Here is a 23,363-nt window from a genome sequence, read left to right on the forward strand (position 1 = left end):
AAAACTCAAGAATAAGGAGACAGATAACCCGATAAAAAATAGGAAAAAAAGGTTTTTAACAGAGACTCCCCAAAAGAGGAGACACGGATCGCAAATAAGCGCATGAATATATGTTCAGTATCACCAGTCATTAGGGAAAGGCAAATTAAAACCACAACGACCCTCCACACAGGCCTATTAGAATGGCTGAAACTTAAAAAGCTGACCATGCCAACTCGTCTCAAGGCTGTGGAGGAACTGGAGTTCTCCTACATTGCTCTGTGGAGTGTAAAATGGCACGACCACTTTGGAAAAGTTATACTGTTTCTTAAAAAGTTAAATGTGTACCTGCCATAGGATCCAGCCAGCCCACTCCCAAGAAAAATAAAAACATATATCCATGCAAAGACGTATGTGCAAAGTCACAAAGTATTTGTAATAGCCCAAAAGTGGGAACAATCTGAGTATCTACCACCAGGTGACTGTGTAAACAAACCTCGGCACCTCCATATAATGGCACATTACTCAGCAACAAAAAGAAATGAACGAGCAATTCATGCCACGACAGGGAAGAAAATCAAAATAACTCTGGGGCATGAAAGAAACCAGCCTGAAAAAGAGCACATACCGAATGATTCCATTTATACAAAATTCTAGGCAATGTAAACAGCTCTGGTCAGTGGTTCCCTGAGAACTAGGTGGCACGGAGGTTAACCTCCATGGGGACCCGAAGGTGAGAGGTTTCCCAGATTTAAAGATACGGGAGCGGAAGCTAGAGAACAGGGTTGGAAAGGTATGGTTCACGACTGACAGCTGTTTTTATTTGTTCGTGTTTGCAGGACAAAACACTAAGAATTGCATATTTTTCAATAAAATTGTAAATAATATTTTTAAAAATGCTCTTGTTCAATTGTTCAGTAAAGTTTAGTAACTATCTAAAATTATCTTGCTGTAAAGTTTTTCCTCCTAGATATGCATTAGCACTTTGGCATATGCTACCACTAACTTCTACCAGAATCTAGACCGTGAGCTCAGGAGGGAGAGGGGAGGGTTTATGTCTTTTTATCTCCTTAACTCCATGGCCCAGCACAGTTTGCCCTGAACACATCGCTGAATAAGTGCATGCATGTGTTTTCGGATCAGAGCACAAGCTTGAAGGTTTTGTTAAGTTTACTATTTCAATCATTTTAAAGTTCCTCTCCACCGGGAACACTGCTTTTCCAAAGGGCAAGGTCACCAGGACTGTGGGGTGACAGCAAGCAGATTGACAGGACTGTGCAGTGAAGCGTTGATGAGGAAACAATCAGATAGACATGTGTCCTCGAAGAAGGCAATGAAAGCAAAGCGAGAGGTGGCCCAGTCGCACCCATCTTGAGGAGGGAGGCCGGACATACCTGGGTAGTTTACAGGCTGAGCAAAGGGCTCCAGTAAAGACAGGGAGGTGAGGAGGGGGGAGAGAGATACAGATGGGATCAAGGGGAGAGAAAGGTGGGGTCCGAGGGGAATTGACCTGGGGCAGGATAAACACCTGTTCCACTGAATCTAGGAAAACAAGGGTTGTCAGAGATGCAACAAGGTTTTTACCTTTATTTTTAATTGATTTTAGAGAGGGGTTGGAAGAGAGAAGAGAAACCAGCGGTTTGCTATTCCACTTACTGATGCATTCATTGGCTGCTTCTTGTATGTGCCCTGTCCTGAGATGGACCCTAAAACCTGGGTAGTCCACGGGCCGGAGGCTCTAACCAACCGATCAGCCCCGCCGGGGGCGCAAGAAGGTTTGTAACAGAGTGAAGGGGAGAGGGGCGGCAAGCGGATCTTAAGGGAGGTGACAGCAGCCGCGCTAATGAAGTTTCTTTTCCGGCTCTCATCACTTAGGGCCATGGATTAGAAAATTTAACTCCAGAATTCAGGAGATTGATTACCAACTTAAAAAAAAATAAAAGCAACAAAAATCTATCTACTATCATTATGGTTTCATTTTTAAGAGGAATAATTTAACACACCAAAAAAAAAAGAGTAGAAAGGACAAAATCGCAGCATAAGTACTTTGCGCTATGACTAACTCACTCCAATGTCCTTATTTTTCCCATTTCACCAGGAAGGATGATGGTTCCTTCTTTCGAGACCAGTGCGTGGGCAGCGCGGCTCCAAGCCACCCACGCGGGCAGCGACGCTCAGTTCCCGCGAGGCGGGCGGGGCGCACTCCACCCGGGCCACCCGCCTCCCCGCCGACGGGGTCCCCCGGGCGCAGACGCGGGAGACTGCAGGGAACGGAGCGGCGCCCCACCGGCCCAGGCAGCCCCACGGCCCCTGGGCGCTCTCCTACGCGGTTCCAGTGCCCACCGACGCCGCGGAGGGGAGGGGGGTGTCAGCTCGCCAGTCCCTGGGCCCCGGTGATCCGCTCCGACAGCCCCGCCCCGCAGGTGTGAGGACACCCTCGCTTGGCTCGGGTCTCGGATAACCGAGGCTTTGGATGCCGGCGTCGCGAATGCTCGAGGGTCCGAGTCCACCCTGGGGGTCTGGCCGCTCGCGCCGGTTCTTACCCCCCGCCCCGGAACCTGCTTCTCCCGCTGGAGGCGAGTGTCCACCGGCGCCCACGTGGGGCCACCCCGAGGGGCTCGGCGGAGCCCATCCTCCGGGCGCGCGCCCTACCTGTCGTAGCTCCAGCGGCTGTAGGACAGGGTCCGATGGCTGCTGACTCCCTCCATCGCCGCCTCCGGGCTCAGCGGGCGGCGGCTGAGGCTGCGCGGGGCGGGCAGCTCGCTCGCCGCGGGCCGGGGCGGGGGGAGGACTGTACCATTCCCCCCGGGGGGAACCCCCTCCGGCTCTGCCAATGGCGCTGACGCACAGGCTGCGGGGACCCGGGCCCGAGGGGTTCCCTCCCCCGCGCGGAGTCCCAGGGGGGGCGCGGCTCCTGCAGCCTCCGCTGCTTATTTATTTATTTCTGATGTGTGCTCCACATCGCCATGGCGACCGCTCCATCTTCTCCGGCGTTACTAAGGCGCCGCTCTTTCAAACCTTCCCGGGACACAGATTAAGAGGCTGTCCTTCCTCCTGCAGTTTGAGATACGCTCCCGACCCCTCTGCGGAGACGGCCCTGCTTTCTGGCGGGGGCGGGGTTGTCTCTATCCATTCACCACCTCCAAACTTCCACCGATTGTCCCCTTCCTCAGGAGTGGGAACATCTATTTCCCTGCCTCTCCTTGCCGCTTTCCCCCAAGCTTGGAAGTTCTTTGACCTCCGATCCCGCTTCTCCTAAAACTGTCGGGACTCAGCACCTTCATTCCCCGAATGGAAATCCACTTCTCCCTTCCTCCTCCCCTACTAGATCCCTGCTAGATTCCCTCGGCCCCGCTCTTCAGCCTACTGTGGCCCCCCTGGGTTCCGAGGACCAGGCTCTGTAAACATTCCCATTGCTAGGCCATCATTTGTTTATTTTCCTTTGTGCTTTCCATTCATTAAATACAGCTGCGTTGGCTCAACTAAGTGGAGAGCGTTTTCTTTGTACTTGGTGGCTGAGGTTGGCCCAAGGGAAGGAGAACTGGGTCCGCAGGCGGGGTGGGGTGGGGTGGGAGAGCTGGCCAGCGCCTTCCAGCCTGCTCCCCTCCTCCCCTCCCCGGCCTGCGGGGATTTGCAGGTATAATCTTCTTGCAAGGTCATGGAAGCCTAAGAAGGACCTTTCAGCGCAGTTGCGGGGAGGCAGTGCTAACAGGCTGGGACCTGGGGTGGGTGGAGGTGCCTAAGTCCCTGGAGGTGGCGTGCAGGACTGGACGGTAGAGGTTGAGCTACACTAATCCGGGGATCCGGGACAGCTTCAGAGAAACTATAGGGTCCTGTGAACCCTTAGTCACAGGACTTGTGACTGGCAGCCAGCGCGCCTGTTGCATCCAGCCCACAGGTGTGTTTCTGGGGTCCAGTACCGGTTTGGTGTTCTTTTCATTGAATAAGTTGACGGCATTTACAAATTGGAAGGTTTAATACATCCAGCATTTTGTCTTCTCTTGAAAACTAAGAGAAGCGGGCACCCTCGGGCCTGCCTTCAGCAGGGCAGGCAGGCACAGGGCAGAGAAGCAGCCGCCGTCCTCACAGGGAGCACATCTCCTCCTGCAGCCTCAGGCCCCAGCCACCCAGCTCCTCTCACTTACATAACTTGCTGGTCTCATTAGCTATGGAGCTTGCCATCATTCGGAAACACAGTCATCCCTGCAGTCACTCATTTTCCATGGCCCTCAGAGCTGCCCAAATGGGGCATTAGCCAGTATCTACCATGGGGCAGGTCCTCAGCAAACTGCTGTGTACAGCAAGGGGTTTACAGACTGACATGCGTGGACTCCTGTTCCTGAAGCACATCTTGATGGTGAGGCTCTTGGTTGGGCCATCACCTCAGGAGTGCTGGATTGGAACTCCAGAAACACGGCGTTCGAGTGTGGAGCCTTCCTTCATTGTTGGGGCAGGGGTGAGGGGGGGAGACTCCCTGTGTGGAGAATGGGACACTGCAGAATTGGAAGCCACTGCTCCTGGGCCTCCAAGGATGTGCTTCCTCTGAAGGACTGATGGGAGGCAGCTAAGACCCAAGAAGGGACTCAGAAGACTGGCCCCCGTCCTGTGGCATCACCCTGCTCCACGGGAAGGGCTCTTCCTCCCTGGGTATGTTCGTGGGTATATTAAGCAATCTTTTCCCTTCTCCTCTCCCATTCCCTTACCATCTAATACAAGACGTGTAAATAGTAATGAAACGTTCGTCTCACTAGTTAAAAGCTGCATGGCATTAAAGAGGAGAGTGACTCAGCTGAAAGGGAAGCACACATCACCCAAAGACAGAGGCCTCTGTGCCCTTTTGGAGAGAAGGTTCTGCTTCTCCGCTTGAACCTGTCTGGTAAAGTGTAGTCATCAGAGCTGGGAGGACAAGTACAGGAGCTGATCTAGAAGGTGCTGATCAGGGGCAGTGGGGCTGATACAAGGTCAGACAGAGGAAAGCTTATTGACCTGGAAGCACACTCCTGTGACGTGGGATGGAATGTTCTAGAAAGGCTGGTCTAATACATTGGCTGTGGTCACCCCCTGGAGCCTGGACGTGGTGTGGCCCACAGAGAGACGGTGCAGTGGACAACATTGCTGATCCCCTCGGATGCTTCTGGATCCCTCGTTACCGGTTGTGTGCCCACCACCTTCCACGCTCGCCCACAGCTTTCATGTAAGTCTGCTGCCAAACCCTGACCCCTGCACCTCTTCTTCCGAGGACTGCCTTCCCTCTGCTGGGGCCGCTTTGCTCACCCACCTACCCACTGGAGTGGTAGGTGCCCAGGAACTTCCTTTCACCCCGATGGCCCTTGTCTAACGCTGAGGTGGGACTTGCACTCCCCAGTGTCCCTGTAGGCTTGGGCTGGGCGCAGCTTGGGTGGGACTCTGACCAGGTCTTTGCTTCCCTCCGGCCCCCGTGCCTGGGCCCCTGCACCCACTCCTTCCCCTGCCTCCACTGAAGCACTTCAGTGGTGCCCTGGAGCAGCCAGTGCCACGAGCCGCTGTTAGCAGCTTGTTCTCCACTCCGTAATCAGAAATGCCGTGTTGGCAGCTTTAAACTGGCCACGGTGGGAGCATTCACCGGGGAGCGTCATGAAATTGGCAAAGGCTACGAATCAAGGCTTCGTGTTCTTTCCAGAGCCAGTTGTTACCTACAATCGCACCACGGAGGCTCTCCCTTAACAAACCACGTGGGCACGAGTGGTCGCCTCCGAGTCTGCTCAACCTGTGGCTGCAGAAGCTGGATCCTCCTGTGGTGTCATTTGTGTCACTTGTCGAGAACGCCCCAGCACTTGGTGGTACCTGGACTACGTCAGACTCCTTCCACCCCGGAGAGGGCAGCAGTGTTTATTGGAACCAGCCCCTTTACTGAATGCGGATTTATCTTCTCTGCCTGTGATGCTTTTCCAATGGCTTAGAGACGTCTAATTACCAACCGGAGATTTCAGGGAGGTTTCAGCTGAAGGGTCTATTGTGTGGTGGAGGTGTGAATGTGCAATGGTTTTGTAAAACAAGGAGTCCTACCATACACTTCATTACCTGCAAACAAAGGGGAGAAAGTGAGAGTGGTCTACTGAAGGCTCAGCCAAGGAGCCAGCTTTGGGATGCAACTCTGTGGACGGGGACGCTGTCCCCCAGGACGTAGTGCGTGCATCCCACTATCTGCTGATGTACAGTGCTGAGTCCCCAGTCCTTAGAACATATCTTGATTTCAGACTTCTAGTCTTCAGAACTGTGAGAGAATAAATTTCTGTTGCTTTGTCACCAAGCTTGTGGCACTTTCTACTGCAACCCTAGGACTAGTAAATAGATTGTCTTAGACATGAACTGTCTTCCCCCAAGTCCTTGTCACATGTTCTGCTTTGGAGGGATGCAACTGAGTATGTTCCCCCACCAGCTGAATTTTTAGGTTTAGATTTGGAGTTTCCAGACTCAGCTAATCCTTGCTGTACCCCATCTCTTACATTCCCAGCCAGCTGAGCGTCTCCCCTGGGACTGGACGTGACCCTGCCTGGTACCATCTCCTTTTCCAACCTCCAGAGATGGGCAAGCGTCCCTCACTCACCTGCCCACAACTCCAGTGCCACATGGAAAGGCCATGGTCTTTTACAGGGGCCAGGGACTGTATGCCAGCTCTGGCCCCACCCCTGCCCTGGGTGGGAGCCCAGAAACCTCATTTGGCCCAGAGAGTCTCCTGGGAAGTGGCAGCTCCAGGGTCTCTTAGATTAAAATCTAATTGGAAGGGGAGTGGACTCTAGATTTACATAAAACTGTCCAAACCACACTTTGAAACATTGATTTTGATGTGGGCTAAGAGGCAGATGCTGTGGTACCACCACTGTGGCTCAAAGGTGGACAGAGCAGCATCTCTAGAAGCTTTCACCTGAGCAGCTCTGTTTTTTCTGTAGTGTCCTGGCCTCTCCAAAGCTGAAGGTGCTTTTTCTAAACCAGAGTGTAGAAAACTGCTCAGGAACTAAAGGAATGGCAATGAGCAATCAGCAGCCGTTAAATGGAGCAAGGGAGCCCTCTAGTGGCAATCATTTAAAACCTCAGGCGTAGGGCAGCGCTGCTTCTGGGACCAGTGCAGTGGCTCATCATCTCGAACAGGAGCACCAACACTTGGAGGCAGAGAGACAGTTCTAAAACTGACAACCATCATCCTTGTCCTGCGAGTGAATCACAAGCACAGGGCTGGCCACCCCAGTGAGAGAGAGAATAGATCAGGGCGGATCAGACAGATCACAGGACAAACAGACCTAATCACAGCCCAGATCACCAAACCCAGCTGTTTGCCCCCATGGGGATGGGAGATATCACTAGGGAAAGGGGACGACTGGAATTTTGTTTAGCTCTGTAAGAACTTTTGTTACAAGCACAATGATTATTTTGTTCAGTTAAATGTTATTTTACAAAGTTTAATTAAAATTTCCACAATACACCCTGGCTAGCGTGGTTCAGTGGATTGAGTGCCAGCCTGCGAATGGGTGGGTCACTGGTTCGATTCCCAGTCAGGGCACATGCCAGGGTTGCAGGCCAGGTTACTGGTTGGGGGCCATGAGAGGCCACCAATCACTGTATCTCTCAGACATTGATGTTTCTGTCCTGCTCTTTCTCCCTCCCTTCCCCTTTCTGTAAAAGTGGATAAATACAATCTTTTTAAAAAATAAATTTTTTTTTCAAAAATGTAAAATTGACTCCAGGTTCAGAGAACTCACGAGGGGTCCCAGACCACTTTTAGAAGGATCCGAGGCAGCTGGCGTCTTCTGAGGAGGCAGAGATTGTGTTGCGTCTCTTACTGAAACCCTTTTTTCACTTCTAAGCTGCTGTATCCTTGTAAACACAACTCTATATACATGGGTCACTGTAAAATCAAGAGATGCTTTGATCTTCATTCCTATTTCTTCTAAATAAGAGAATCTTCCTCCGCTTTTGTGCCCAGTCAATTCCGGTTGTTTTGCAAGTTGACTCCCTTCTCTGGCCCTGAGGCAGATCTAAGCATGCCCTGTACTGAGTCTTCCCATGACTTGTTCTATCCTTCATGGCAATCATTCTCTCTTGTCATTGTTGTTTATTTCTGTGCATCTACACCATAACGCTGAGACCCTTAGAGGACAGAGAACAGGGTGCATCTACTTCCACACTCCTGATACTTGCCACTATGTCTGGTACATATACTAAGCATCCCTAAATATTTGCAGAGTAAATGGGTAAAATAAACAACGTCTGGTGTGCTCCCTCCCTCCAGCCCCTCTCCAAAGGATCCTGACAACTCCTAATGAATTTATCATGTCCACAGTGCCTGGTGGTAATTATCCCACAAGTTGTCCACCCTAAACGAACACGTTTAACGAAGAACCTATTCTGGGTCTGGTTGGCTCTGGGATCTAGGATTGGGACAGTCTGCAGAGACTGCCCTCACGGCCCTTGGGTTCTACTAGGGATGGACAAGTTCAAAAACAGCAAGATAAATGCTGAGAAGAGACTCTCATGGGATCACAGCACAGGGGCACCTCTAAGAGGAGGCAGCATTCAGACTAAAACCTGAAGGATGCGTAGTGGGAAGGCAGCTAGAGGGTTGGAGGTCCTGGCAGAGGGCAGAGCAAGCGCACAGGCAGCCCTGGCTGGGAGTGTCGGAGACGGAGCGGGAGGGCCAGGCAATCTGAGGAGCCACATAGGCTCCTTTCCGGTGGACTTCATCCTGGGCAAGGGGACCCCTCCAAAATGATTTCAGCTGGGGTGTGTCCTGGTCAGATTTACAAAGAGCAGCGTGGCTGCTGTGAGGAGGATGGATCAAAGAGGGCAAACAGGAAAACCCCCATTTTGCTCTACTCTAAATTTACTCCTCCCATCAAACACATCTGTGACCGGATGTGCAGGGGAGTTTCCCACACTATGCAGTTCTGACACCAGCTGAGTGCCCTGCAATTCAGCTCAGTTCAGACACCGTCTACAGCTGTCAGATCCTCCGGTTAAGAGCTCAGTCCCACAAGACTGCCTCACCCCACCTCCAGATGCCAGCTGCAAGCCCAGGCTGTCCCGTGCTTCTGCCCAACCTGCTATAAATTGGATCTTCCCATGACCACTCCTTGGGTTCGATTAGTTTGCCAGAGCACTTCAGAGAACTAAAGGAAATGGCCTACTTGCCATACTGATTTCTTACAGGATGTGAATGAAGAGCCAGATGGAGAGGCACAGAGTGTGGTCTGGAAGGGTACAGTGCCCTGGAGCTTCTGTCCGTCTGGGGTGTGCCACCTATCTGTGGAGGGCTCACTACACCGGCACACTTGATCAAATCACTGGCACTTAAGTCAAGCTCAAAGTTCCAACCTCCGATCATACAAGTCAGTTCACATGGCAACCGGTCCTCATCTTACGGTTATCAAGAGGCTTTCCAAAAAGATACTTTATTAACATAAACAGGTGCTATTGAAAGGAATAACAAAACTACCTTTATAGCTCTCATTACCTAGGAAATTTTAACACCTACTTGCCAGGAACATGAAGACCAAAAGACATATATAGTAAGATCATAGAGGGCAAGACTGAAGGCCGAGTTGTAATGAACTAGTGAGGGCATGGCGGTGGAAAGAGAGGGATGCATTAAGGACACATCCAAGGTTTACCAAGGTTGCGGTTTGGATAACTGGATACAGGGTTTCATCTCCTGAGGCAGGAAATTTAGGAGGTGATTTGTGGGGGAGGAAGAGACAATTAGTGCAATATGGAAGATGTTGAATAGGATGCTTTTGGGACATCCAGGTGAAATATCGAGTCCCTTTAACTAGTCCAGAATCAGAAACCAGTGCTGAATGGGGGTCAGCGCTACAGCTAGAGCTAGAGCCTGGCCCCCTTACCTTACAGGTAGTCCTAGCTGTCACGACTTCACGGAGCTCTTCCAGTCAGAGGGTGTAGAGAAGGTGAAGGGGGCCCGGGGTGTAACCCTGGGGAATGAACACTGAGGGTCAGAGGAGGAAGGACCCAGAAGCAGCACTGACAAGGAGTGTTTAAGGCCACTGGGAGAAAACCAGGGCAGTGCAGTTGTGTCACGAAAGTCAATCAACATGCCTCGCTTTCTGGCATATGCAGAGCCGTGCAACACAGAACATGCGACACGTTCAGGGTAGAGACAAATTTGTGCACGCCTAAGCACAGGCTGCAAAACAAAACAAACAACAGTCATTTTCATTCACCCTGAACACGTAGTGTTTCTTTCCCTACAAGTATCTCCTGAGCAGTCAGCAACTAAGGGAGCCACGAGGTCGACAGTGCCTTTCTCCGAGCCTTTGCACACGCTCTTTTCTGTGCCGATAGCGCTGTTTTCCTCCTTTTCCTCAGTTCCTCTTCCTCATTCGCGACCAGCTTAGGTTTCATTTCCTGAGCAGATGCCTCCCACCACCTTCAACACCTGTGATTCTAAGGGCAGTAATTTCTGTCCTAACAGATCCTACCCAGGGGTGTCCAACCTCCTGGCATCTCTGGGACACACTGGAAGAAGAGTTGTCTTGGGCCACACATTAAGTACACTGCGACATGTAAGCACAAAAAAATCTCATTAACGTCTTAAGTAAATTTACAATTTTGTGTTGGGCCGCATGCATAGCCATCCTGAGCTGCACGCAACCCATGAGTTGGACACCCCTGTGAGCAAATACCAGGACTTTCTGCTTAGCACATAGTTTGGCATTTGGTGTTACATAAGCAGGTGGGTAACTTGAATTTTTCAGCCTTTCCCAGGAAGATTTGGTGAAGCCCCACAATTTGCTAAAATAGGGCAGCCACAATTCTGTTGTTTTGCATTGAAAATGTCACCAACTGGTCCCACACTACCCCTCCAACCTGAACGCTAATCACATCTCCCTGCATCCTCAAAGCCTCTACCACCTACTGTGGGGCAGCCGGTTTCCACAGACCACCATCTCTTCAATCACCCTTATCAGAAACAGGCAACATCCTGGACTCGCCCCATCTCTCACCAACCATGTTTCAACCATCTCTAAGTCTTCCTGAGCCTGCCTGAGCCTGCCAACAGCCTCTCGAACCGGAGTCTCTGTCCCCACCCCACTGCCATGCGTCGGTCTGGGCACCCCTCTCCTTTCCTCTGCAGTCACAGTGGACCTCAAACTCACCCCCTGCCTCCCCCTCCCCTGTGTATCTACACTACCACCAGGCGATCTCCCTGAAATCCAAATCTGAGTAAATCTGCTTTACATCACCCAGTCAGTGTCTTCCCACAACTTCCAGGGTAAAAGGCCAACCTCCAGAGCCTGAGGGCCCTGTTGGCCAGGCTCCTGCACGTGTCTCTTTAGGTTCTGAATGGTTTTTTTGTTTCTTCTGCCTTGATTACCCTTTCATCCTGGTAAACACACACATACCCAACACAAAAAACACCTGGGTAGACTGTTTCCAGGTGCCATCTGGCAGCTGGTCAGTCCGTACGATGTGCTCATTTTTGCCCCACCAGAGTACTGATGTCACTGGGCCACTCAACTGTGACGCAGAGGGCTACACGTGACACTAAAATCCAGACCTGGGTCCAAATCCTGTTTCCTGTCACTAGTCGTGTAACCCCCAGTAACGTACTCAGCTCCTCCGCACCCCAGCTCCCTCTGTGCTATGAAAATAAAAACTGCCCCCCAACGTAACAGACGCGTAATAAATATTAGATCCAGCACTTTTCTACTGTTTTGCAACTGGTTATTTACCTTTCTGTTTTCCCCACTAAAATGGAGAAAAGCTCAACCTAGAGATCCCAATTCTGCCCCTCTGAACCACAGGGCTACACACTCTATCCTGTTGGGAACCGCCCTGCCTGGTTTCAGGAGCTGTAACCCGCCATGGCTAAGGCTGAGTGAGTGACCTTCGGACCATAAGCCACTAAGGAGACAGAGCTGCCAGGAGTGTCGCTTCTACTCCTTCTTCCATACTGGCCTCCAATGCTTGATCAGTTAGCCAATGATGAGTAAGATTCCCCAAGGAGGGAATGACCTAAGACAAGCATGATGACATGGAGGCCCCAAGGAAGGACTTGGGGGGCTATGGAGAAAGGGGGTGATGGACATAGCCTGAGTCCTCATTCTGTCTGTGAGAAGTCTCCTAATTTTTTGACGATCTTGCTTCCTCTGCCTAACTTAAGCCTGAAACAATGACAGAGGGCAGTGCAGCCCTGTGCTGGAAAGGGTGGGCTCCCCGGGTGATCAGGCCTGAGAAAGAATACATAAAATCCTGTGAAACCTGCTTTGCTAAGAATGGTCTTAATTTTCTGATAAGGGTCCGAGTAGAGTATGAGTTTGTTTACCAAAGTTTTGTAGCCCTTTAGCTAATAGACCCTGACTCAGAATAAACCCTCCTAGTTCTCTGAATGTTACCAACTGTTTGATCCTTACTGCCTGACAATGATTAATGAGCTTTACCTGTATTCCTGTGCAAACTGAAACCCAATAAAAACCTGTCAAGGCAAGGGTCGGCCCGCTCTCCCCTTGAGAGTTGCCAGGCCGCTGAGGTGCTCTCCCCTTGAGACCAGCCAGGCTGCTCCGAGGCACTCCCCTCTTGAGAGAGTAGCCGTGCTGTCCCTTTTCCTCCACAGGACTCAGTAGTCCGTGTGAATTTGTCTCATATCTCATCCATAAGGCTGGGAACACCGCAGGCTGGTGTCCATGTCACAAGCTCACTATTTACTTATTTTAAAACACTGACCACGCCTCTGCTCTTTCAGTTTAGGTAAGTATCCAAGCCTCTCCATTGTTTTCCCTGACAGATTCTCATTCTCGTTTCCTGTGGAAACCACCTGATCCATTAAGAAATGGTTCATAGTACTGTGAGTGGACTCCTTTCCAGACTGAAAACCAAGAGAAAAGTTTGGTAAGGCACTGGTAATTCTCAGCACGGAGAAAGCTGTCCTTCTCCAGCCTTCAGGAGAAGGAGTTACGGGTCCTAGGACTGACGTCTGTATGCACCCTCTTCTCTCCTCTCACTCATATTCTCCAGGTACTTCAAACCGTGCCTAAGGTAACCCTTTAGACTGCTACCTCTGTAAGATGCTACTGAAAGAGGAGAGGTAAAGGAAACTTTCTGTGCAGGTCTGGTTTGCTCTGATCACAGGCAGAGAAAGTGAGGAGGTTGTCCCTCCAAACCAGTATGCTAGGCTATCCGGTCTGGGGTCGGGTAAAACCCAAGGGGCTTGGGCTGTAGGTACAATACTGATCGCAAGTCGTGCCAAACACACAACTGACTTCTACCCAGTGTACCCACTTTTAGTTTCTGTGTGAGTCCAGAAGAGTTTCCTCCCTTGCACCAGCAGCAAACTCACGAGATGGAATCCTTTTACAAAAGAGAGGCTACGTTTATTTAGGGTCACAGGCAGCTGACTCACGCAGTGTGACTCAAACCACAAGAAGCCACTCCCACTTCACGCCACCTGAGCCCTCACGCTGCTGGGCCCATTCACAGGTTCACGAGTTTCTCATTGAGGGCGATCTGCGACTGTGTGAGGTTGGCCAGGTAGGTCACCATCAGCAGGTCCTGGAAGAGAAAGCAGCCCCGATGAGTGAGGAGCTGGGCGGAGCAGGAAGCTGGTCCTAGCAGCTCTACAACAGACACTGGGAGTCAGGACGGTCCTGGATGAGTGACAGCTGGAGAGTGTAAGTAGGAGCTGAAGGCAGAAGATGGAGGGGAATGCTTGAAAACACTTGCTCATCTCTCCCGATAACTTTCAGACTAGGGGTGCTTGAGTTGAGATCCATGGGTAAAATTACTGGGGGGATGATGAACTCAGATGCGGAAAATAAGAAGTTGCATTTTCACTAACCACTGAATTTAAGCATTCCTTTCAACCATGAATCTAGATGACAAGTCACAGTATCAGCAGTACCCAAGCCAAAGGAATCAAGGAAGGAGAAGGGACCTATGAGCACATGTACTATTTCTTCCTTTCTCCCTAATGGGAAACCGAGGGGAGCAAAGGCGAAGCCCTGTCTCCCACCCCCAACCAGGCCGCCTCCCCTAATTCACTTCGTGTCTGTGGTGAGGCAGGGGTAGGCACAGGCTCCCAGAAGCCCAGAAGTGACACTCACGTTAATGTTGCTGTTGAGCATGGTCTCGAAGTCTTCGGCGGCTATCTTAGGTACTTGGTTCACCAGACTCATCAAGAAGCGGCCCACAGTATTGTCAGCTGACACCTTTCCAGACTGAGCACCAAAACCAAGATTGAATGAAGCAGAGTTAATTCTCACCACCGAGGACTGTCATTTCAGCAGCCTCTCTGTGACCCAGGAGCGGAGATCTGTGCCATGCTCCTTCCTTTCCTCCCCCTCCTCACCAGGACATCTTCCGCATACTGCAACACTGTGCTGAGTGCGTCCTGGATGCGGGCCGATGAGCCTGCTACCTGCTGCAAGTCACTGGAGAGCCCAATCACCCGGTTGGGGCTGAAACAGGTCTTCATGATCAGGTCAACTGTGGGGTTGGGTTGGGAGGTAGAAGAAACAGAGAATTCAGCGACTCCATCAGAAAAGAGACGGTTTCTAACCATCCTGCTGAGGCTCCCACCTCCCTCTGGACTTCACCAACTGCCCTGCCCACATTACTGCGGCGCTGCTGCCTGCAGACAGGGTTCAGCTCCTACGCCCGGGGTGCTGGTCACTGGCTTCGGTCTCATATGAATAGCCATGTAGCCTCTAGTACTGATAATCCCCATCTCTAACAACACCACACGGAATTCCTCAAATCCCATTCATGTAGGAGAATGACCGTTGACTTCTAGTCAGCACACACTTTAGGTGAATGGTTCCTCTTTAACCCCCCCCAAGGCCTTCCATCCTTGTTAGAGAACAGCAATGCCCTCCCATGAAAAATGCTGAAGACCTTGAAGGAGGGCACAGGACGGTCACTCACCTCCAATGCGCTCAGTGTCGTAATACGCGTATTTCACTGTCAGAGGTGTGAACATCACGCCCATGGTCCTCCCAGGGACACCCATTAAAGTGCTGGGGAGAGAGCGGTCAAGGTAAACAGATGGCCTCTAGACTGTTTCCACGTCTAGCCCGGCCAGGAAAGCAGTCACACCAGGAGTATGACTTCCAAGCTTCCGACATGAGAGGCTTGAACCCCAGAGGTCTCATGGGAGAGAGTCACTTTCTTCCCTTAGCTCATTCCACACACCAAACCCTTGGCTGTGACTGAGGACTCCGCCTTTGGACTTGGCCTGGTCCCGACAGAGGTGTATACCATGCACTGTGCGATCTCAGTGATGAGAGGGCTGACACTGGGTTTCCCGTGCAGCCAGCTGCTAGACGTCCACCCCCAGTGAACGAGAGACAGGACATGTCTCTTCTGGGACTGAGCCCTTCATCTACATCTAAAAACAAATGGACTCCAGACCGCCAAGGTGAGATTGGGTGCTCTGAGTCATCTCACTATGGTGACTGCCTTTACTATGTTAAGTCCTATACGCTTTCAACCGGATCTGAAGGAGTATAAAATATCTGGAATGGTGGGGAAGTCAAGCAAAAGGTAGAGCTTAGTGGTACCCCAAGTGGCCACAAGGACTTGGAATTCTCCCTCTTGTCTTATTGCACAGTAGTTAACTATTACATCAGCCAGCGTCAGACACAGAAACAGCACAAAGCTGAACAGTGTACAAACTTAATGGATGCCTTCCCTCTAACCAGAAAACAGAACCCTCCCAGCTCCCAGAACAGCCCCTTCTTCAGTAAGCTGTAAGAGCCTTCCCCAACACACCCTGTCAGCCAGCGCTCTCCCTGCCTCCGTATGTCAACACTGCCCCATTACGGCCATCAAACTGTACATAGTCCTGAGTTACTACACATGTCAAAATAAGGACAGCATTATTTAACCTGTACTACCCCAAGTCCTGTGCTCAGTTCCGGGGACAAGGACAAGCTATAAAAGGTGACTCAGAAGAGCAGTGAACACGGTGAAGGATCATAACCAGAACACCATGTAAGGATCGGCGAGAGGTACTGTGCGGAGCTGGCTTCCAGGAAAAATGACACGAAGAAAATGACACCATGCTCAAATACCTAAAGGGCTGCCATTCGAAATTGGTTAAGAGCAATGCATAGAAATCTGGGATATAGCTAGGGTCAGTGAATGGAAATTTCCACAACAGATCTTATTTCAGAGCAAATGACTAATGCCCTTCTAATGACCACTCTTGAGTGAGGAATGGACTTCCTCAGGAGGCAGAGGGTTGTAACTGCCTGTGGTAGACGTGGGTTTCCATGTCTGGCAAGGACCAGATAGCCGGGTATGCCCCTGTGCCTAGGACCCTGGTCACCTGACATAAGCCTTGATGCTCATGCGGCCGTTCTGGAGGCTCGTGTCCACGGTGAGGTGGATGGGGTTGGGGGCCTCGCGGCTGTAGTACTCGTGGATCAGTACAGAGTGCTCTGTGATGTCATGGCCTGTCGCATACCTGGAAAACAACACGTGGCTGAGGACGCCTGTCTACACGTGACGCCAACACCAAACACGATGGTGGCGTGGGTGTCCCGTGGTACCTGACGCCCCTATGGCAGTGATATCCAGTGACACCGCAAATACTAAAACAATAAACACATTGAAAACTATTATCAGATCAAATGGAAAGCTGACTTAGCTCTTGAAAAATTCCAAGTCATCAGCAAGGCAAAAAAGACTTGTTCAGTAAAAGCCGCAATTGAAAAGAAATACTTTTGGCTTCAGAGGACCAGAATTGCTAGCAAAACACACTGAATTCATAGCTCCTCGATTCAGTATACCTTCCATACCGTCTCCTGAACGAGGAGTACAATATCTAGTCTGGTGGCAGATGGCCTTGGCAATTATTGAGAGACTTAATTCCCTCTGTACCACAACTTACCAGCCCAGGATGAGCTCATTTGGAGAGACTTTCTTGTGCAGTTCATACATATTCTTAGCAAATTCCATGTCAACAGCCACCTAAGAAGGCAGAAAAGGAAGCTCAGAAGCCAGAAGTCCAGAGAAAAAAATGGATAAAGAGAGCGAGAGGCCACCCACCAGCCAGAAGAGGCACATGAAGGATGTCCAAACAGAACGAAGCTCTTTGAACTGTAGAAGCTCTAGTTATGATGAGCACAATACAGCGTGTGGTGGAGGGCCCAAAGGGGAACCTAGCAAAAGAATGGCTATCCCTGCACAGGGGCAGCTCAACCCCCCACTCACCTCATCTTCTGACTCATTGTGAGGCACTGAAAAGCAATTGGTGACTTCCACTGAGTGCTTGTCAACGGTTCCTGCGAGAGAGAATTGTCCATGTGTTATATAATCTGAAGCCCCATAACAGCCCCTGATCACTTTCCTAATGCTTTCAGATGTTTAGAGTCAAAGTCAATGAACAGCCCTGGCTGGTGTGGCTCAGTGGATTGAGCACGAGCCTGCGAATCATAGGGTTGCCAGTTTGATTTCCAGTCTAGGGCACATGCCTGGGTTGCAGGCCAGGTCCTCAGTAGGGAGTGCATGAGAGGCAACCACACATTGGTGTTTCTCTCCCTCTCTTTCTCTTTCCCTTCCCCTCTCTCTAAAAATAAATCAGCCATGCGCCTCAATGGGACCAGAATTTTCCAGAGAAATGAATCTCTGGAGAGACCTATCACTCCTTCCTTTAGCCATCAACAAATAGGGTCTATTCTTCTTTCACAAGGTCTGCTTTTGCCTTACTGTCCACTAGTAAGTCCCTACTCCAGATCCTTACTTACTGTGACTCTCTTCTTCAGACTCTAGACTTTCTCCCTGTAACTAGTCTGCAGAGCTACCTGGAAGATTCCAATTAAGTCTATACAGACCACCCCTACAGTGGCCAAGGCTCAGAGAACACAGTACCTCTGAGGGACCTTCACCTGTACCTCTCTTCAGCCGCCTGGTCCTATGGCCTTAACCTTAACCCCACCATCGCCCAGAAACCTGCCTGTGAACCTTCAGCGCCAATGCCAGTCTTTTACCACAAACTTCTACTGCAGTTCTGGTAACTTCATTTCCACTGCATACATCTGTTTCTTGACCTCACCAAGACTGCGAGTCCCGACTTCTCCATTTTTTGGTTAACTCCCACCCCCAGGCTTTGAGCGCCTCCCTCTCCAGCACAGACCACAATGAGGCCTACACTCCTTAGTGGCTGATTCCACTTTACTAAGGGCTCTGGCTCCTCAGGGAAACTATGTCCCTCAAACCAATGGGTATATATTCTTTTTTTAAAAATATTTTATTTACTTATTTTTAGAGAGAGGGGAAGGGAAGGAGAAAGAGTGGGAAAGAAGGCAACGTGTGGTTGCCTCTCACGTATCTCCTACTGGGGACCTGGCCTGCAACCCAGGCATGTGCACTGACTGGGAATTGAACCGGCAACCCTTTCCTTCACAGGCCTGTGCTCAATCTACTGAGCTACACCAGGCAGGGCCCAATGGGTATATATTCTTTATCTTACTTGACCTCTCGTTAGCATCCAACAGACCCAGCTGCTTCAAGCTTTTGAAATAGTTAAGTCTTCTCTATTTCTATGCCACCAGGACACCTTCTACTAGAGCACTGACCACATTATATCCTAATTATTTGCATCGAAGAGTATGACTTCATCTTCAACTTAAGGTTTCAGTAGAGCTGGTGCCACCAGGCTCTGAACTCTTAAGTGCCCAACAGTTTTATGATACATAAATAGCACCAGTGACTTCGTCTTACTAAATGAAATGTTTCACATGTTAATGTCTAACTGGGAAAAATGTTTAAGTCCCTGCCAAGAATCCATGCTTCACTCTTCAACAAACATTGCCTCTGTAACAGCTCGCGCTGTGTCACGTCTGTCTGGAAGAGAATCTGAAGGCCGGGACTACAGTCCCCGGCTAGAGTTGCTGGAATACTGGGGCCACTGAGCACAGACATTGAGTAGAGAACTGTTTCTTCAGTTAAACAGCTCCAGTGAGTTTGGAAAATTTGACAGTGAAGCCGAAAAAGTACTCATGAGTGCCAAGTCGGCGATGGAAACATCATTTATTGCAAGCTCAAAAGCAGAGGCCAGCCACAGAACGCTAGCATATTTGGGAGGCTAAGAATGGGGGTGACAGTGGAAGTATGGGATGACGGACCAACACCGAACACTTTTCCTGGGAACCTGGAAGGTGAACAGAACTTAAAGAAACAAATAAAGGGGGGTGAGGGGGTGGGGAGGGTAGGGAAGGCACTTGTGGCAAAGAGAATACAAAGGCTTGGTTTGAGAAAACCCGTAGCTATATTTGGAAGATAATGGATTAACTGAAATTTCTGTAAACTGCTACCCTCTCAAAGAAAAAGGGGGAGGATGTGTGGGTGTTTTAGGGGGTACAGGTCTGATGTGGTGAGGGATGGCGGCCAAGAGCTGTTTTGTACTGAAAGTGTGCCAGCAGTTAGATGCTTTCTGTAATAATCTAGTTCTCACAGAAACCAAGTCTAAAGAAGCTCCTGAAGGAACGAGACTTCAGGTAATTTGTCCCAAGGCTCAGGGCTAATATTTGGTGGAGTTTGCCTACAAATTGTGTCCTCCTTGCAACACATCAATTGCCTCCTAAGGTAGGAGGACTGTTATAAGTTCAAGATGAAAAAGAAATGATGCATGCAATCGGAGTGGATTCACAAAGGTGTCTAAAATTTTTAACAAAGATGAGGTGGCAATGATTTTGATGGAAACAGCAGTCCCCAGAGAAAGGAATATATTATCAGCAATTCCTCTTCAGTGCTTCTCAGTTTTGCAAATCACTTTAACATAAAATACCTATCCCCCAAACATGTTTGAACATGGGTATGGAAAAGGTTATTCTCCAATGTGAAGGTTAAGCAATATAACAAACAGACAATGCAATCATTTGTGTCCAAATAGAGAATCAGAGACAACTCGGGGGGAACAACAGGTCTTTAAGAATGAGCATCAGTGAGACGGAGGGAGAGAACATCAGGCTTACACTTTTACGAAAGCAGATTATTACAGAAGCCCTGCAATAATGGGTTCCTGCAAAATAGGTCACTTGTTGAGAGGGATATATTTTAACTGGTGCTCCTTTTTGACAACTGGTTAGGAACTTATTTGTAAACACCTGGAAAAGAAAGGTATTTAGTCCGTAGATAAGGGGAGAAACGTGGTTACCAGGCTTAGGGAGTCAAAAATTTTTGACTACCTAGTCGGTGTTTTAACTCACTTTTGGTAGTTTGGGACTAATCATACTCGACGTGAAATGCTATTGGGAAGATTAAATGTAAATCATTCGGCACACGGTATTTAATGCATAACTACTCCTTACATATCTTATGTTGCCCCATATGACAGCAATCAGGCCTATGAGTTTCAACTTTCTTTCTTGGGAAGATAGTATCGCAGAAAAACAGCTAAGAGATCAATGCGGATGGGAAAAGGAGCAAGATAAAGGGGGGAGGGTTAGAAGAGGACGTCAATTTTCTTCGCACACTCACCCAGCAGAGTCCCGATAACTCGGGCAGCACCCTCGTTGCGTCGCTCGTAGCTGTCCACAATGGAGGCCAAAATGACCGGGTGCAGTCGGACCACCCGTCCTCCGGGGAAGGGGCCTGGGAGAGCAGGGCCAACCAGCGACTGCGCCGGGGTCTGCGCCGGGGCCGGCGCCGAGGCCGGGGTCTGGCCTGGCGCCGTGCTCGCAGCCGCAGCTGCCGCCGGGTCCGGGGATGTGGCTGGTGCTGGAGTGGGAGCTGGAACTGGCGCTGCAACTGGAGCCAGCGCTGGAGCTGAGGCCGGGGCCGGCTCTGGGGCTGAGGCGGGGACCTCTGCTGGGGATGGAGAAGCCATAAGAACACTCCCAGGTAGTGCCGGTGTGGCCATCTTGTAGCGAGAGAAGGAGCTTGGAGCGGAAAGGAGTAAGTTAGCAAACATTGACAGCACGATAGGCTGAGAACGCACCACGTGAGCAAGATCTTTGTTCCTATTGGTTGCTGGTGATGCTTTTCACAGCCGTACAATTTTCTCCTCGGACCTTGTGCTCTTTGATATCAGTCCCATGTGCACTGAGTGAGAGCGAGCCGAATAGTTCCTAAGAAACTTATGACCGTGTCGGAAAAGAAGACTTAGTCTGAGCACTTGCCTGCAGATGGAGGCAGAGAGCTGTATAAGGGTTGCAAATCGTGTTTTCAGACTTCACTGGCATAATGACTGTCAAAAGTTCTTATTAAAAAAAGGGTTTTGTTTTGACAGCGTCATAAAGTGTCAGTCTGTTGCTTTATTCATTCGACAAATTGAATATGTGACAGACGCTTTTTTTTAGGCGTTTGGGATACATCAGTGAACAAAACAAAAATCGATGTCCCTGAAATGTTTACATCCTAGAGGGGAGTGAAAAATAAATAGTACCTTATTTAGCATGTTAGAAGGTGATAAGTACTAAGAGAAAGTAAAAATATGGCAGAAAGTAAGGAGGAATCAGGAGTTGTGAAGAGTTAGGGTAGTCACAATGAGAATATGAGATCTGAGTGCACCTGCAAAAGGCGAGGGAAGTGGCCATTGGGGTGGAGGGAGGAAGAGCTTCCGCATAGAGGGGGCAGCCAATACAAAAGCCTTAAGGCAAGAGCAGGCCTGGTGTGTTTGAGGAGGCTATTTGATGGCTGGAGTGTTAAGATCAAGCAAGAGAGTAGCAGGAGATGGGCCTCTAAATAGGGGTTGGGGGCACAGATCATTAAGGACCTCCCAGGCCATAGGAAGGACTTGGCCTTCTAGTCTGAGTGAGATAGGGAATCACTGTGGAGTTTTGAGCAGGGGAGTGTCATGATCTGTCTTAGTTTTAAAAGGATCACACTGGTTGCTATGAGAAGAATATAATGGGGGACGGTAGTTACTGGGAGAGAGAGAAAGAGCAGAGGTACTGGTAGGAGATATGAAGTACTCTAAGCAAGAAATGATAGTGGTTGGCACCAAATCAGTAGCAGTGCAAGTAGTGAGAAGTAGCAGATTTTGGTGGAGACAAGAAGATTTTCTGAGAAACTGTATGTAAGGTGTGAAAGAGAAGATGACTGCGATTTTCTTATGTTAAATAGTGAAGAAATTGTCTAATGAGATAGTGAAAACTACAAGTGGAGCAGGTTTGGGGGAAAAGATCATTTTTGGATGTGTCACCGTGGAAATGTTTGTTAGATATTGCAGCACAATTGTAAGGTGCAGATTCTAGCCTGCCCTTTGGGAGAGGATTAAACGAATAATGCTCTGTAAAGTGCTTAGCATATGCCTGATATCCAGCAGTCATTAAGTGGTACCACTACTATGCAATGAAAGGAGATCTGATCCCAACTCACTGTGTAAATTTGGACAATCTATCATTTTTTTCTGAGCCTCGTTTTCCTTGTTGGTATATTGGGAGGGATAACATCTGCTTGTCAGGAAACCTATCATCTCCCTTAATTAGGTCAAGTCCCAGCATCCAGCTGTCAAGTTGGGTGTGTGAGTTTCTTAGCCCTGACTCTTCTGCTCAAGAACTGCTTTTCCCTTGGAGATGCTTTCTGTAATTAGAATGCACGTAATCCTGCTCCCTTGTCAGTGCCCTGGGCAGACATACATTATTTTTTTAATTCCCCCCTAATACAGGTGAACAGCCTGTCAGAGAGTGATTGAAAAGTGACTCTTGGATTTGATATCCTGGATCTGCAGCAGCCCTAGTAGAGCATCATCAGTGGGATTGGGCTGTGGGGGTGGGGGGTGGTATGCACGAGGAAACCAGAATTCAGGTGTGAAAGAGTGGTCAGTTTGAAACGACGGCAGTGAGTGCCACTCTCTCTCTCAAGAAAGTTGCGGGGAAAGAAGAGAGACATTTAAAGCAGTAGCTGGGGAAACAGCAGGACTGAGAGGGGGAAAAATGTAGGCTGGAAAGGCTTTAAGTATATTTTTAAACTAAGGGTCAGGGTCTAGAGGAGAGAGAATGATTGAATATGCAAGTGTGAGTTAGGGGAGCCATGTAATAAAACAAGGTAGGAAGGGGAATGCAAATGGAGGAGCCTAGATGAGAGGGATGGTCTTGGACAGGGTGAGGAACATGCTGGAGAGACTGCCCTGGGCTATGACCTCCCTTATGGGTACCTGAGGGAAGCCTGCCTTAGCCTGGGTTAGTGCCCTGAAGTCATTCCATGGTGAGAAGTAGAGAGGAGAGAACCACCCCCGGAGAAGAAAAGTTGCTACCCCAGCTGACCATGCACAACCTTGGGACCTCCTACTCATATGTGGATATGAGTTGGGTGTGGGCACTTCATTGTCAAAAACTTTGCCTTTATATGGATGGCCTAAGGATTTTTCTTTTTGGTAGAAAAGGGTAAAGGGATGAAGAAACAGAGACACTCTGGAGAGGGAAGGGAAGTTGTAGGAGCTCCTGTCAAAT

At 49.7% G+C, this 23,363-nt stretch overlaps 1 protein-coding gene across 3 annotated transcripts; it reads right to left on the reverse strand.

Annotated features, from left to right (window-relative positions):
- Nucleotides 1–8,251: 8,251 nt before the first annotated feature.
- On the reverse strand, nt 8,252–20,857 carry EIF3F (eukaryotic translation initiation factor 3 subunit F). 3 transcript variants are annotated; one of them, XM_037050158.1, is made up of 9 exons: nt 20,449–20,857; nt 17,182–17,252; nt 16,859–16,938; nt 16,295–16,432; nt 14,890–14,981; nt 14,315–14,451; nt 14,070–14,183; nt 13,427–13,518; nt 8,252–8,262 (listed from the first exon to the last, which is right to left on the reverse strand). In XM_037050158.1, exons 1-8 carry the CDS (start codon nt 20,828–20,830, stop codon nt 13,441–13,443), a joined length of 1,092 nt encoding a protein of 363 aa, XP_036906053.1. In that variant the 5' UTR covers nt 20,831–20,857; the 3' UTR covers nt 8,252–8,262; nt 13,427–13,440. The 3 variants fall into 3 exon arrangements, with proteins under 3 accessions (XP_036906053.1, XP_036906054.1, XP_036906052.1); XM_037050159.1 differs by lacking the exon at nt 8,252–8,262 and adding an exon at nt 10,217–10,227; XM_037050157.1 differs by lacking the exon at nt 8,252–8,262 and having other exon boundaries at nt 13,316–13,518.
- Nucleotides 20,858–23,363: the final 2,506 nt, after the last annotated feature.

The sequence above is a fragment of the Sturnira hondurensis genome, unplaced genomic scaffold, assembly GCF_014824575.4.
Source record: "Sturnira hondurensis isolate 20B ecotype Veracruz unplaced genomic scaffold, ASM1482457v3 Scaffold0006505, whole genome shotgun sequence".
Taxonomy (NCBI): Eukaryota; Metazoa; Chordata; class Mammalia; order Chiroptera; family Phyllostomidae; genus Sturnira; species Sturnira hondurensis.